Below are 17,627 nucleotides of genomic sequence, written 5' to 3' on the forward strand. Positions count from 1 at the left end.
GGATTGTTATGAATTTTAAACAAAATATGCATTGCAAAACTTTTCTAGAAGAAAAATGCAACCATTTCGACTATTTCAAAAATTGGGCAAAAATCATGGATAACCCTGCAGTAAAATGTCTAATAAAAAAATTGTTCAAATAAAAGATATTCATTTTTTGAAGGTCTACAAGGATCTGTAAAAAATACGGAGTTGCTATTTGAAAAAAAATGTTTCCCTTGAAATGACGTTCTAGCTAAAAGTCACTATCTTCATGATATGTCCCTCTCTTTACCGGACAACTTTTATTTGAAACTTTTTTTCATACAACGTACCGTTTTTGAGTAATTTTCAATTACAGCTTTAAATTTTATTGCTTTCCACGATAGAGTTTACAGCAAATATCTCACAATCCTTCAGTAATTAAAAAAAAAGTTTTAATAGAAACATGTAAGGTTGTATTGAGGCTACAAATTGAAATAATAATAAAATACACAGAATGACGCATAAAACTATGACGAAAAGCTTATACTAGAGAACTACTTCAACGATTTGAAGCATCTTCAGAATCTCAAGGAGAACAATTTGAACTTCTTCTTTCTAAATGTGATAAAAACTAGGACTTACCTTTTGTAAATTGTGAAAATGTTTTTTTTTAAATACTCAACTCAAATACATTGCACAATCTCTTGATTTTAAATTTAGCATATGCTATATCGAATTTGCCTAGATTTCGACTAGAAACTCAAATATCTAAAAATATATAGGGTGCACCATTTAAAAAATTAAGTTTCTTTCATCATGACTTTGTGCGCCACACCGTATATGTAATTATTACTTCAATTTATAGCCCCAAAACAACGCTACATGTTTCTATTAAAATATTTTTTTAAATTCCTACAGAGTTGTGAAATATTTGCTGTAAACCCTATCGTGGGACTCCCTGTATACAGTATCATGTATTAGTGTGTCCTAAGTATCATATGCATGCGGAAGAGGTAATTCTTCAGCTTATTTCATGACTAAAAGTACATATAAACATAGGTCGACAAACACCTCGTTACCTATCTACAGGGTATTCAAATTTCAGAAATTTTTCAGTTTTTTTCTTTACCGCTCCTGCAATTTTTGAGATAATTAGCTCAAATTTTGAATATATTTTACGTTGTATGACTTACATCTTTGGCCATGTTAAATGGTTTTGATAATCTTCAGGGTAATATTTTTTCAGGGGTTATGCCTCGTTTTCTCGCTCTAAACTTTTTCGCGATACGCTACTGGTACAATCTAAAATACAATGTGACTTTTTTGTTTTATTTAGAAATTTTTTGGTTCCTTGTAATTTTTTCGTATTTGCATAGGTTTCCGAGAAAAAAAAATAAAAAACGATTTTCTGCAATTCACCAGATGAAATTAAAATTTTAAAGTAAGTGTGAAAAAGTGCAATAAACTCTGACTTTGTTGGGCCAATCTTTTGTTTTTATTAATTCTAACACAATTTGTAAAATTTAGCTTTATGAAATTATAAGAATTTAAAACACTTTTGCACCTAACAATTTACAACTTAAAACTTTAGTTCATAAAGATATACAGACAAAAAAATATACATTGTGTCTATTTAAGTTGGCAACATATGCGAAACTTTTTTATTATTAATTTTACGAAAAAAAGTTATTCTTTATAAAAAGTTCTGCATATTCTAAAATCTAAAATACAATCATCAGATATTAAATTTTTTCAGTCGTGGACGCGGTTTGTCAAAAAACATGAATTTTGCTCAAGAGTAAAGTACCTTCATTTTTAACAATATCGAAAATTGGTATTAAAAAAAGATGATTAGAACTAAAAACTACGTTTAAATATGCAATTACATCCTGCTACTTAAAAACTTTTTTTTACAAATTTTTCTCAAATTACCTGTCAATATCGAAAATTTATGTTTTTTATTTATTACAAACATGATAATATTTAGGTTTCGTTCAGAAACTAATAAGCAAATTCTCACAAAACAAAATTCATTTATAACATTATTAGCTCCTTCAATTCACTCATGCCTCAACGTATCCGCCTTCTCTGTCAATACAGGTAATTGTTCTATCACAAAAGTTTTTCAATACTCTTCTAACCATAACCGGAGTAATACTCTGAACCGATTCTGTAACAATTCTTTCCAAATGAGCAACATCTGTAAATTGGCTTTTGAAGATACACCTTTTGCTTTAGGTAACCCCACAAGAAAAAATCGAGTGGCGTCAAATCTGGAGATCGAGGTGGCCAAAAAATGTCCGAGAACCGATGTATAACTCTTCCATTAAAACGATTTTCAAGGTATTGCCTTACATCTAACCTACTGTGGCATGGGGCACTATCGTGTTGGAACCATATGTGTTAACGTTGAAGGAGGGCAACGTTTTCAAGAAAATCTTCTAATTCATTCTCTAAAAAGAGTAAATAACGGTTCACATTCAAAGATTCATGAAAAAAAAGGTCCAATTATTTTATTTCGGTAAATTCCACACCACACATTTGTTTTGAATGCATACTGGTCGCGAGTTTTGATGATAAAATTTGGATTAGTATCACTCCACCAACGGCAATTTTGGGAAGAGACTGTTCCATTTAATATAAATTTTGCTTCATCCGAAAAAACAATATGTCTTCCCATAAATGGGTTATCTTCTACCATTCCTTATTACCACAGCAGAATCCAAAGCGTCTATTATGATCTCCTGGTCTTAACGTATGAATAAATTGGGGCTTGTATGGGTGCAACCTGTTCTTTTTAAAAATTTTTGAAATCATATCTTTGTTAATAGGATATGACATGGAAGCTGCCCTTGTTCGCAAGGATTTTTTAGGATGTTGGATTGCTGAGAGTATTATTTCAAATTCCATGTCATCATTGACAACCCGTTGTTGGCGTTTGTTGGAAAATTTATTACTTACATCTCCAAAAGTCTTGAATTTTTTAAATATACTGCGTGACAAAGAAAGGTAAACAACCATTAAAGATAATTTTATTTTGATAATTTTTTTTGTACGTCTTCAGTACCACATACTTATTCAATGATTACATTTTCAGCAAGATCAGAGGAAGAACTTCATTTTTTTTTTCAATAGTGTGTTGAGCATCCACGGTTCCTTATACACTCATTGATACGCCTGGGCTCGGATCTAATAAGATTGTCAATGTCTTCTTGAGGTATCTCATTCCAGACAATCTGAACTTCATGAGTAAGGGCTGCTAAAGTCTGTGGAGGGTGCTGTAAATTCAACAGTCTGCGGCCAATCATGTCCCAGACATGTTCAATAGGAGACACATCCGGCGATCGAGGTGGCCAGGGTAAACGATTGATTTGATGTTGATCCATGAACGTTATTGTTTGCCTAGCAGCATGAGGTCTAGCATTGTCTTGCTGGAAAATAGCGTTCGGGATAGTTCGAAAATATGGAATCACATATGGCTTCAACACTTCTTGGATATAGCATTGAGCAGTCATGTTGCCTCTAATGAAAACTAGGGGTGACCTGCTACCATATGTGATAGCACCCCATACCATAACGCCTACAGTACGGTGGACATGACGCTCTATGTCAAATTGTGGATCTCGCCTTTCACCCCGTCGCCTTCTCACCCTTGCCCGACTGTCGTTCATCCCCAGACAGAAGCGGGATTCATCACTAAAGATCACCTGAGTCCATTCTTGGTCCCACTGAATCCTCTCTCTACACCATTGTAAGCGGTTAGATCGATGTTCGCGAGTGAGAGGCAGCACCCAATGCGGACGATAGGACAAAAGGCCAAAACTTCGTATTCGGCGATATACTGTACGCATACCAACCCTATTCCCATGTTCTTCAAACCACTGATTTGCAATAGCTCGACTGCTGCTAAATCGGTCTCTAAGAGCCAAAAGTCGCAATCGACGATCTTCGCGCTCTGTGGTTCCTCTGAGTCGCCCAGTGCCTCTGGCTCTGTGCCCACGGCCTTCCTGAGTCCACGCCTGGTAACACCGCACTATGGTTCCTAAGGATCTGTTAGTTCTTCTAGACACTTCTCTGACCGACAGACCTGCTTCGCGCAACCCAACAATCCGCCCCCTCTCAAAGTCACTAAGCTGACGGATCTGTTCAATTCTACGCACTCTAGGCATAATGAGTAAAAATTATGACCGATTGCAACACACTTCGCAAAAGTTGCGATGCAAATGTGAACAAAAATGTTTAAACAAAATTTTATTTTTTTAAGGAACGACCCATGGAAACTAAAAAAAAAATTAACAGATAAACTTGAAATTTTGATCATTTCTTTCTTTTTTTAAGATAAGTCAACATGCAAAAAATTATCAAAATAAAATGGTTTTTAATGGGTGTTTACCTTTCTTTGTCACGTAGTATATTTTCCTTACTGTGCCATAGTGAAGATTTTTTTCTGGGTGTCGGTTATTAAAAATTTCTGCAGCTTTTCGATATGTTTTATAATTGTCACTCACAATTAAGACAATTCCAATTTTATCTTCAGTACCTAATGTTGCTGGCATTTCTACTAAATTTTATAAATACTTTCTATCAAATTTCACTAAATACAACTCATGTTTTCAACCTCACTGTTAAACATTTCTTGCTATAAACAAATGATTTGTTTATCAGTGCATCCTAGATTTCACGTAACTATCGATTGCATTACAAAATAGAACACAAATAGACAAAAATAGAAAAAAAAGTTTTTAAGCAGCAGGATGTAATTGCATATTTGAACGTAGTTTTTAGTTCTAATAATCTCTTTTTAATACCAATTTTCGATATTGTTAAAAATAAAGGTACTTTACTCTTGATCAAAATTCATGTTTTTTGACAAACCGCGTACACGACTGAAAAAATTTAACATCTGATGATTGTATTTTAGATTTTAGAACATGCAGAGCTTTTTATAAAGAATAACTTTTTTTCGTAAAATTAATAATAAAAAAGTTTCCCATACGTTGCCAACTTAAATAGACACACTGTATATATTTTTTCATTAATTCTGACAGTTCACATTTGATATCGTAATTTGTGTCTATATTTTTGTATTGTTTATACAAAGATATAGACTATATTTCTAATCTAGACGTCGCGAATTTGCAAGTGTGACACATGATTATTTTTCAATTATCAATGACTAGTCGAATTCGTAAGAAAATAACTAAGTCCTTATTTGAAAAAAAAGTTGATAATGGTATTGTAGAACTGAAACGTTGTATCTCCAAAAAATATTTTCAAGTTATAGTGCAGGAAACAGTACCTTAAAAAAGCGTTCTCCATTGTCATGTTTCTCTGCAATTTAAGACAGAAAAACAAAGAAAATAGCAAATGTCGGTTTTTTCAAAGTATCTCCGGAACTAAATTAAAAAAAAATTAAAAAGGCAAAATACTCCTCTCAAAAAGACATAACTTTACCTCTATTTAACCGACTGTGTATCTCTTACTGTTTCTGAGATCCTCATGTTGAGAGTCGAATATTGGCACCTTTTACTTGACACTTTTAAAAAATCTGAGAAAAGTTGCCTCCAGAAGAGCCAAAATTGATACATAATTTCAGCTTCAACCAGAGGCGCACACAGTTGACACTTGAAACACAAAAACATTGAATTTAATTTTCTAAATTATAATTAAAAATCTTGGACTGATGTTGGCCGTGGATACCACCATTGAGGTCGTGGAGCTTTGGAAAGGCATTTTTCAGACCTTCTTTTTCGACACCAAAAAATCGCAAAAATTAGAGACCAAAATGATGCTGTATTTCGGAAACTAAAAAAGATATTGTTAAACAATTTTTGTTTCGAGCTAACCCGATTATTAGATTATATCGTATTTCTAATATCTTGTTTGTCGTGCTATCATTTGGTTGAATCATCTAAGAATCGATATCGGCAAGAAAACGTATAAAAAACTTTACAATCTGCCATTTGCATAGATACAAGTCATAAGACGAATAATAACAACCATACGATGCCCTCCACACATTGAAATACCTTTTACCTTTTTTGCGAGCATACAACTCATCGGTCTCACCATGGAAATGATACGCAAAACACAATAATATACCGCAGGTATATGTTTGAGGAAGGGCATACAAACAGTGACAAAAACCTCTTAGAGTGGTCACTAACACAGAAAATAAAATTAAGCGAAGTTAAATTAGGTACAATGATCACTTACCGCAAGTAAATTTTCTGGAATTATCATCCGTTTGGAATTCTGTCAACAAAAACTGTTATTCCGCAACCATTAATATGGAGATTTGAGTTGCTATATATTTTCGACACCACACGCACTGCACTGCCCGATCTCATGTCCGCCTATGGCTTTTTTCTTTTCAATCACCAAAATTTTTACTTCAATTCAATTTGAGCTCCTTCCAAGTATGCGACTCAGAGATCGTGGAGGTTCGGAAATCCAAACACAAACGAGACGACATTTTCGAAAATGGCAAAAAAACTAATTTTAAAAGTTCGATTTTTACCCGTTTTCAATCGAGCACAATCCAACCAAGATAAAATTAAAATTTATCGAAACGGTATTCCATTGCAAACAAAAATAAACAATAAAAATATTTCATATTCTACATTGTGAGATGTTTCTTTTCGAGGACCGAGAAAATTTATTAGATTGATAAAGATTTGCTTCAATGATTAATGCATCTTTCCTTTTGATGGTCATCTCGACCAACAATAAGTCAATAGGTTAGTAAATTGTTTTATTACGATAATTTCCTAATCATAAAACATGTTTGAATAAAAAAATTTAGTTTCAACGGTATCAAAACATTAATAGGAGAAATTATTTTAGAATTATCAAAGACGCCTACCTTGATAACGCAACAGTCGAATTTAACAAATAGGGGCCAAAATGTAGAGAATAAAAAACCCTTTACAATGATATATCACTTAATCCCCTTTATCATTTAAGATATTTGAGAGAGTGACTCTGCGGTATAGAGGGTTGAAAAAGGCACAGTGAATTCTACATAAAAATTATTTCCCCTCGATAACAAAATCAACGTGTTCCGGCAAGTTTTTAAAAATCTATCCCATTTCGAGATAATAACAGTGAGAAGTTTTCAAATTGACACCCTGTCCATCAATGCCAAGTAAATCCATAATTTCCTAGGTGTACATAAAAACGTATATGGAACGAAACTAAGCGATTTCTTTTTCCTTGTTTCAGTTAATGTTCTGGAAAACATATGCGCTTACATCTCTCTGTACAAAAAAGTAAATGTTTACTGTCCCATTTAGTGTAATAAAGTTAAGTAGCAACAAAGAAGACAATTAAATCGAAAACCGTGTTCAATATCGCGAAGATTTTCTCGCCGAAACCGGTGAAGATTGCCCGCGAAAGCCTGAACATCGAAGAAGAACGCAACCCCCTTCAAGAAGGCCAAGAATGGAGACGATTTGTGGGTTCCATTAGAAGAAAAGTACAAAGACATGCATCCTCCTCTTCCTCCTCGACTGAGCACCCCGCATCCCAAACTAAGGGCGAACAGGGCTCTCGCAAAAATTCCCTAACGAAGGCCGATTTGCTCAAAAAAGAAAAGAGCGAGGACAAAGACAAACACAAAAGCAACAAACAACCCCTAGCGAAACAGAAGTCGATCGGCCTAGACAGTGCTTCGAAATGTGACTATTTTAGAGCTCTAAGTTTTAGAGACAAAGCCAAAAGCGGTTCTGTCAAATATGTCGATAGTTTAGTAGCGCCCAAACTGGGCGACAAAGGTGTTCGAAAGAGTGAAAAGAAAGACATCAAACCTAACTTAAGTTTTAATAAGTGTAAAAGCAGTAGCAGTAGTCCTAAAGGCAGGGAGGGATTGAAGCAGGACGACTTTTTGAAGGCCACCATGAGAATTTTTTTGGTGGTGTCGCCGCCTGTGGGAAGAATGCAGGTAGGTTTCAATTTTAGAATTAATACAAAAATTAGACTATAGTCAAAAAAATGTGTGAATTGTGCCAGACAAGAGTCCAAATAAGGAAATCGAGATTTCCATATATTATTTCACACGATTCGAAACCCTAATGAACTGAATTTCCATTTTACAGTTCAAATAATGAAGCCCACCAACTTAGGGCCGTCTACTTCATATCATCGCCTTCCGTGTAAAAAGTAATGCGCAATAATTGAGATTTATTTGTGATTCCTTTGGAGAATTAAGAGAAATCGCATTTTAATATTCGTCAAAGCGTCTAGAAATTAAAATATTTCTGCGACTCAGAAAAATTTCGTCCGACAAAAATTGTCTTTAGTCTCAATAATAATCAATCACGATAAAAAAATTTATTTGGATCGAAAACTTTTTCGATATATGAAATTTTATTTTTAGATATGATTGATACCGATTCCTTTTGCTGATATCGATTGAAAGTTGCGAATTTCATGAAAATGTCCGGATCTAGAATAATGGGAAGGGAATTTAAACACAAAAAATAGGTAATTACGAAGGTCAAGTCAATAAATGAGAAAAATATTTTCTACAATGATTTAAAATACATGCGTTTTAATCTGAGTTTTATCGAGTAAATACAAGGATGAACTGAATGAAACTTTGAAGTAAGGCCCTAGCTAAGAGGAGAAAAATTGCTGGATCCTCTCTGGATCTAGATCTGGATCTAGAACAGGCTTGATACACCAGTAATTATTGGATACTGAGTGGTCTAAGATTTTCTATAATTTATGCATTTAAGTATAGTAAAACCTATAACATACCTGACTTAATTTTAAAAAAGTAGTATAAACAGAAAAAATAATTTTCCTAAAACATTGAGATTTGAAGTCAATGGTATACTGAACATTGAACACTACAAACATTGGCAGGGAGACATAATAGCGTAATTCGGAATTGTGTAAAATAGAATTTAGAAAACTAATTGGTTAAGAACTAATAATAAATACATCTAAATATCCAATTCAGATTGGCCCCAAACTAATTTTAACTTTGAATGAGCATTTTACATCCGTTGTCCTTACGTAGGGCAAACATCTCCATTTCGGGGCGACCCACTTGGATGCCTAAAACGTTTTTTCGCCCGAATGCAAAGCTGATTCAAGCAAATGATTTATGAATGTCTCTCGATTTAACCGAAGGACGTAAACAGATTTGTTTGCCGTTTTAATGGAACATCCGAAACCTGATCCCGAGGTGGATGATGTTGCCCGTCTCTGTCCATCTTTAAAGGAGAAAAGGTAAAAATAATGTAGGCCAGCGTTAGCAAATATCCGAATAGGGTTCTATAACGTGAAAACAATACTACGGGTTTTGTGGCTATTTTGAAAAAGGTTTCATTTGCCAGCCATACAGAAAAATTATTTCCGAATATGAACTGATGTTATTTAATTCTAATTTTACCAACATTAATTGTTTCTGTCAAGTAAATCAAGTAAAATCGAAAATAACTAAATATCTCAAATATTTGGTTATGAAAGGAAATCAAATTGGTTTCCACCCAAGAACAATCCGTTGCTGGTAATATGTTTAGTAGTCGCGTTTGACGTCAGACCGTTTATTCCAGAAATGATAAGATCTCTCCCCGTGGCAAATCGGAAATTGTTGCTGGAAACCCCAAAAACTTGGCTGGCACTGCAGAACTCGGGTCGATGCTGGCAAGAGTAATGGATTTGTTTACCATATTTTATGGAATTGCTGACCTCAAACTATCAAGTTCCCTCTTGAACAAATGCATTGAAGAAGTTAAAAATCTCTAAAAGATTTTTGGCTGTAATTTGACCAAGAAGCAGTTTTCTTTTCATACTGTCATTCTCGCACATTTCAAGGCGTTGAAATAGACTGAAAAACCTTTCCAACTAATGCTGCCATCACATTTCCAGGTATACATTTCAACCGCAGAACTTTCCTAAAATGAAGGAATAATGAACTGCCTCGGCTAAAAGTCTGAAACAACGCGAAAACCCCTCTTTGGTATTCGTGGAAACCTCAGCAACTTTGTCTAAGCCTGGAGAAGTATGGTTAAAGTTTCACACTTGAAACACATTCCTTACACAAAAATCCAGCTTGAATTTGACCTATATTCATCTCATTTCTATTCGTTTCATTCAGGGGAAAATGTGTAGATACTACAAGTAATGAAATTAAATAACTGAAGTAGTGATGAATCGCCCTATTTTGTAAATCGAATACTTGAGTACTTTGATAATCGAATAATCTTTTGAATTGTGTATTTAAATAGAATAAATCACCTCTTACTTTGTTACTCTTTGTTAGATTAACTTTAGCCTTACTAAACTAAATTTTTAAGGCTCCAGCTACCCAGATACAATGCACGACTCATATAAGCCAATTAAATTTTGAAAAATCGAAATCTTCATCGAATTTTTACCATTTTTCGAAAGTTAAGCGACGATATCTTGAGAACCCGTGGAATAATTGCCTTAAAGCTCACATTTCTAAATAAATTATTACTCCAAGTCGATTTTTTCGTATTAACTTTTTATGGCGGGTTTAATAAAAATATTAGGACTATAAATCATATAATTTGATGAAACGCGATTAACGAAAACATTATAGGATAGTATAGGATTTATAACCTGAACTTGCTTAGTCATTAATACTCAATAACACACAAAAATGTTTCAGATATTTTGTTTTCGAGTTTGGCGGAGAAGAGCCTCACGATATTGAATTTTTCATTAAGACTCTTTTCTACAAAAGATTGATGGATGTAGGTATAGTAATTTGCAGTTAAATTATATACTATAAAGAAATTCTATGCTCTTTGAAGTTTAGAAAGCTCACATTAATTTTTCATATTTTTGGGGAACAATTGGATATAAAATGATACGATTACCAAGCACACCTTTGTTTGTCATACTGCGCCTAAATTTCACAAATATTATGATATTGATCATATTGCAGGTAAATATTAGTTATATTAAAGCGATTAAAATGTGGGATTGAGGGCCGTCGTATCCGTTCAAATTATATGTATAATGAGCAGATTTGGAAGGAAATTTCGAGGCCGAGCGAAGAAAAAATCTGCTTAAAATATGGGTCAATCGATAAGACTAACCAGTTAAATCAGAGCTAAATCACACATTGCATATCTAAATGGAAATTCGATAAGCAGAATACGATAGCTCTATTTGGCGAAGCCCAAAGCGCATTCAGAATGATTTACTGCTATCCTAATCTTGGACGACATCTCCTATGTAGAGCAACTAGAGCAGGTGCAGCTGTATCGCACCCTTATTAATAGAATTTCCGACCATAAAAAGTTCACTAAGGTGGAAAAATTGTCGGAAACTTTTCCAGTCTCGCAGTAGTTGCAGTGCACAGATTGCGTTCAATTTGCGGCTCTGTTATAATTGAGACAAATCAGGCTCTTTATTTAAGTTTAGAGAATTCCTGGTAAATTAATCATCGAGACACGGAATTAATTCCTTACTTGCTTTCGGCCTAGCAATAGAACGATTTTCCGTAATAACCGGGCCCTGAAGGAAATAGAGCGCGGAGCTAATTAGAACTAAAACTTAGTTTATTTGTTGCGAAATTTTGCACCAGGACCTACAAAATGACCGAGTTTGATACAACTCAAGTTAAAAGTTTGGAAATATTTTCAAGTAGTAATTTAAACTAAGTCACTATAGAATGACTTTCAAAGAATAGATGTGAAATCCGATCGATTCGCGTAAGTAAGTAAACAAATACAATCTGCGATATCAAAAACTCTCAACAATTTAATATCACGACAAACTCTATAAATCCTCAAAAGTTTGCACCCCAATGTTTAGATAACGGAATTGCACTGCTATTTCTCCTACAACTTATTTTTAAACCTTAAGTTTTATGGTATTTCGTACAAACAAACTATTCTCTTATTTTTGTATCTAATTAAAACTTTATGAAATTGGATATTTTCACAGAGCATAGATCTAATTCATAATCTTTTCTTCCATATAACGCATATTTTAATAATTTTGAAGTTACAAGCCAAGTAGCTTAATAAGCATAGACCTGGATAGAGCTAAAAATAAGTACTTTTATAAGACAATAAGTTATGTTTAACAGAAGAAACTGGTGGCTCATATCTTAAATAATTTCAGAAACATTTAAACTTTTCATGCTTAAAGTTCTTAAGAAGGTTTCATTGCACTTTTAGGCCTTGTAATAATTCTATTGAAGACATTATTATCTATTAAATCTCCATTAGCTATGTTTTGGCTTTTCTGACATTTTTGTGCATTTGTCTGACAAAGCTTTTGAATTAAAACAGCAGTGATCTAATCTGCAAACAAAAGCTCACTTATCACTCGTTAAAACTTCATTTCAGATTGAAATTTTAACGGGTGCGCATTTTTCATTACGAAATTGGTTACAACCTTTCACGTCAAGTGCACGAGGTAATATCTAACTCCAAATTACGCGAAATTAATGGTTTAATATTAAAAACGCGAATTTAGTGCTCTCACTCACATGTATTGGATGTAGAAAATTACTCGCTGAGTGGAAATTTCGCATTCTGGATAATCGCAATAATATATCGTTGTAGGGTTTTTGTACTTTGTTAAATCATTTTTAATTTTTGGATAAGCTACAAACTGGAATGGATATATTTCGTTTTGTGGCAGTTATTCAAGGCAATTGTTTCGTGCTTTTGAACGCGGGATATGCGGATAAAAGGCAGTACAAAACGCCCTTTTAAAGTGCATTAAAACTAAAATGGTGGTTTCTGAAGGAAAAATTGCGTTCTTTGTACGTTTACTTCTTTTTTTAATTGTATGTAAAGAAAATGTTTTTATAGTAAAAAAATTTATAAAAATTAGTACAGCCGATCAATCCATATCCATAGAACTTTGTTTGACCTTTTGCCCCCTATATACTATTTATTACTACCTTTTCTCCATTAATTTAAGGTAAATAAATATATTCAAACTAAACAAAATTTTATATGCAAACGCCCCAAATTCTATACACTTTGCTACGGAATAGGATTATTCGTAATCTGTTTGACGTCGAGCTTAATGGCTTTAATTTAATTGGAAGCTGTCTTTTACGTCACTTTTAATTCGAAACGAATATTCCATAAAATCTGTCGGATTCGTAATTTTATTCGGCGAATATGAATTCAGCAAAATGATTTATTACCTGCGTTAAATGCTTTTTTGTGTGGTTAACATTGTAACGGCATTTCTATAACTTTTTAGACGATTTTTAAGTAGAATAACGTTTTCTGGACGAATTTTAATCGACATTCTGGTATAGATTCAAACAAATTCCGTCGTGCAAATGACATAATATCGTAACATTTTAAACGAAAAATAGTAAACCGATGTTTTCGTGTTACTTTCGTCGTGAAACAATGACGTGTATGTATCATGCAAAAACTTTTAAACTAAACACCCAAATTTTAGCAAATTTTTCTGTCAAATTTTGGAGAAAGGCAATGAAAAATCCAAATTCAACTAAGTGTTTTTAATGGCTCATTTTTGGTAGAAAATTTTCCATAACATCTCACACTTAACTCATAAAATCTCATGCAGGTACATTAAAAGTTTCCCAATTAACTTACATCAAGGGAAATGATCAAGTACCAATTTATTTCCATGCTCTCTTCAGTTTCGTTAAATTTTAAAAAGGATTTCCGACAGGTCCGACAGTTCAATTTTGGTACATTCTGTTTCAGTATGACATAAAATTTAGGTAGAACCCCTCTGGTTAAATTGAGAATGATGGTTAGTTTCCTCAAACATGGATGCGAGGTAGGTTGACGCAGGAACTCAGGAGACCCCCAAAAATACTTTCACATTTATTGATTTGGTCCTAATATTTCCTTCATAACTCATGGTAATATTTCACGTCTTCGTGAAAGGAAATGGAAATTTATCTCCACACAGAACTTGCCCTATAAATCCACCCTAAAAGGCATCGTACGAAGTACGCACCCTCCTAGTTCAAACTATGAACTTTAGATTGCCTGACATTTAAAGCCATCCATAAATAGATTAATTTTGTTTCAATAGATATAAAGAAATGCCAAGGGTGTGAAAGGGATCCACAATTCATCATATAACTCCAAGTTAAACTAAGAGTATTTTCTCGGTAAACAATGCAGCAAATGCCCTGCATAATTTCCATGTTAAAGGATCAAGTATCATTATTTGTTAATATGTATGTATTAATCAGATTCTTCATTTCTATGCATAAAAACTACATACCGTAATGTTAAAGTTAACAGTACATTAATAATTTTACCTTTAAAGAAGCAATTAACTGCAAGGCAAGTAAAAATAAAGGAAGTTGTTTTCGAATGGACGAACGGTTCCTGCATAGTGTTAGATATAAGTGCAATCTTTCTCTTCCTCATATACTATTATTAGACTCTCTTTCCTAATTCCAAAGCAGGAAAATTATTTCTATCGACCCAAGTTAATTGAGCCTTCTATTAAAAAACTAGAAAACTGTCTCCAGGCAACAGAAAAACAAAACGCTCCTAATCTCTAATGGAATTTTCTCCAACGCCGTTCCGAGTTTGCTCAAAAGCTCGACAAAAAGCGACAAACTTGTATCGAAATTTGGCTCCGGCCTTTCTCGGATTGCAATCCCCTTTATTGATACAGATGGCTTCTTAGGGGTGACATTTTTTTAATTAAATCCAATCATACATCGCAAACACAACCCGCGAATCTGAAAAAACCAGAACTCTATACGGGAAACTTGATTTACAACATGTGGTTAATAGGAGAAAAAATTAATCTACAGATATAAGAATTTAGTTTTTTTAGCAAAATGTCCCTTAGAGGAAAATTTTCAATATAAAATTAGAGTTTATTAGAAAAATATCTTTATCTGTTTTGTTCTGCTACCATATGTATTTTACATTCAAAGTTAATGCAATAGAAAAGTAATTTCCGTTCGTTCTGGGGTACAATATGGGAAGAATCTTACATGTGAAGTTGAAGAAAAATGACATGTGTAGTCTCTTCATCAGTGTGGGAGCAATGGTGGACATTCAAAAGGATAGTATTAGCACTTTTCGTTTTCACTGTTGTAAGAAAATGCTCATAAATTACAGAATTTTGTCAAGCCATTATGGGATACTTGCCAGCAATGATTCTTATCGACCTGACCGTCGTCGATCAAGCCCATAAATTTTAAATGTAACACTTACAAACAACTCTCTTTAATCGAATCAAGATTTACGAACCTTGTTTATACCGCGAAACGCCGCATTAGAGTATTTCCAATTTTCCTCAATATTTTACTGTTTGTACATGAAAGATTATTGAAAACAAAAATCATTGGGGTAGCAGGTTTACTTCAGAAGTTATAACTTTTCAAAATATTCACTACTGATTTTAAGTTGATGAGCTTATTTTAACTCTCAAATAGGGCTCTACTTTGCCTTCGCTTCTATGTCGATCAAGTTGAAAATTTGACTATTTGTATTATCACTAATTTTAAAAAAATAGAAATATGCTCGAAAAAATTATGCAATACTTATTTTATCTTCTAGGTGCGGTCTCGCAGCCTCAATCACCTAGACTCGCTGGAAATGCGCCAGTCAGTGGTTTCAACTGCAGACTCCGCACTAAAAGACTCAAAATCGGAACCAGATTGCACGAGGCCTATACTTCCACCCCCGGGAGCACTTCCTTCTTCCAATGCAGCTTCAGATAATTCTGCCGTTGTTGCAACTCAGCAACAGGCTCAGTCTGCAGCCAGGAAGCATATGCTGAGTAGATCTCAGGTAGGTTTAAAAAGTTGGAACTGGGAGTCTTTACTTGGATTCTCTTCGCTTGAAAATATATTTATAGCGGCTGAGCTTCTAATCCATTATCTCCGCGCTTAGAGAGCGGACACGCCAATTCGTCAGGAAGATGGCGTGTTAAGCCGACATATTTTGGTTAGAGTCCGTGCGAAATGCATTTTTAAACCAGGGGGCGCATACTTGATTCCTCGGCATCATTAGCATGACATTGAGTAATGCAGCACCTTCGCAGTAGAGGCGGCAAAATTCGCGTGCCAGGAGCACACTTTATAAAATTGATTTACCATTCCTGGCTGTTTGGGTGTTGTCGTGCAAAGCAGGAGCTTCGCCATCCAAAGATGGCTTAAATCGACTTCTATACCAGTTAAATTATTCAGGGCGAGAATTTAATTTATTCGACGAAAAGAATACCGGGTTGTATTGACAAACACGGCCATATTCGCAAAGACGAAATGGCCCCATTTTAAACGCCATTGTTAATGAGTCATGACCGTTGTTCCGATTTTTCTGCAATTGATTATGAAATACGACGCCATTTTTTATTTTTGAAAAATGCCTCCTGCGTCGTTATGTCGACATTTAATTGAGACCGTGTATGTTTTAGTAGAATTAAGATATATATATTAGGTGATTTTAAAAAAACACAGAAAATGTGTTTTTCATTGATGTATCACAAGCCTGTTCGGAATTGTTCGGATTCAAAATGGCGACAAAGCAGAGGCCATAATTAAGCAAGGAAATAAAGGACGTCCATTGTTATATTCAAACAAGAAATTTTGTGAACGTGAGAAAATATATGCCGGTTTTGATAAAAAGTATGCCACTGACATAAAGCCACTGCATTTGCAATGGCAATTCGATACGAAAAAGACGGCTATCGAATGTTTCGTTTCCTGATGAAAAATGCGAGTATTTGTAGAGAATGAGTTATAAATTCTGGTTTATTTGCTTTACTGGACATCCCGCTGGAGATATTCGTACACATTCATATTTTTACCTTATACGGGGTTATTTTTAAGTGGGGGTTTTCCTTCTATCTGACTTTCACGTTTCCAATTTTTGCTAAATAGAAGATCTGCACAACGACTTTCTCAAAACCAATACGACATAATATATAAAAGAGCCTCCGTACCTTCAGAAACCGCAAAAAAAATTCACTAAATATATCAACAAAATGTAACAACAGAATTTCTTCAAAATCAAGTTCTGATTCAACGTGGTGCACTTACCTGAACTAACTTGAACTAAGAATAAACTCAAGAGCACAGTGACTGACTTTTATGGCGGCCATCTTGGCTCCATTATAAATATCCATGTCGGTCCGAAAAATCACTCTTTCAACATAACAGGACGAGAATAAAGTGTCACTAAACATAGTACCTCAGTGTTCTACACACTCAAAGGGATATTTCCGCGAAATTTCTCAAAATTAATTCGGTTTCAAATACGCGAACCGATGCCGCGTCTGCTCAAACCACCGCGCACTTTCAACTGAAAAATTGTAAGCAGGCTTTGGGTTAGACGTCAGCCACAGCCTCCTATATTTTTAAGAGACTTTGACTGCTTCCTCGATCTGTCAATTTTGCAAATTTTAATTTATATTATGTGAAATGTCGTTAAATTTATATACAGTGGCCAGCAAAAATCTAGGCACATCAAAGACTTACCAAATGTTTGCAAAAAAATATTAGTTTTGGAAAACATAAACGTCCAAATTTCTGTGTTAAATTATTCATTTGTCATCTACATCAAATATTATTGATATTAATTTGTTGTTTAATAAGTTAGTCGAACGTTAGAAATAAAAAAAGTGAATTTTCACCTTTTCTTAGTTGCATAAATCTAGGCACACCTGTCTAAATTTAAATTATTACGAGATCTATCAGC

The 17,627-nt window shown here is 34.1% G+C and overlaps 1 protein-coding gene across 2 annotated transcripts in view; it reads left to right on the forward strand.

Moving 5' to 3' along the window:
- Positions 1-17,627, forward strand: part of LOC136416965 (pleckstrin homology domain-containing family G member 5) — an 88,119-nt gene that overhangs the window by 42,682 nt on the left and 27,810 nt on the right. For both annotated transcript variants that reach the window (XM_066402410.1, XM_066402417.1), the window contains exon 6: positions 15,486-15,719. In XM_066402410.1, coding sequence (XP_066258507.1) covers positions 15,486-15,719 — 234 coding nt within the window. The remainder of the gene's footprint in view (positions 1-15,485; positions 15,720-17,627) is intronic.

This window comes from Euwallacea similis, chromosome 2 (genome assembly GCF_039881205.1).
Source record: "Euwallacea similis isolate ESF13 chromosome 2, ESF131.1, whole genome shotgun sequence".
NCBI classification, from domain to species: domain Eukaryota; kingdom Metazoa; phylum Arthropoda; class Insecta; order Coleoptera; family Curculionidae; genus Euwallacea; species Euwallacea similis.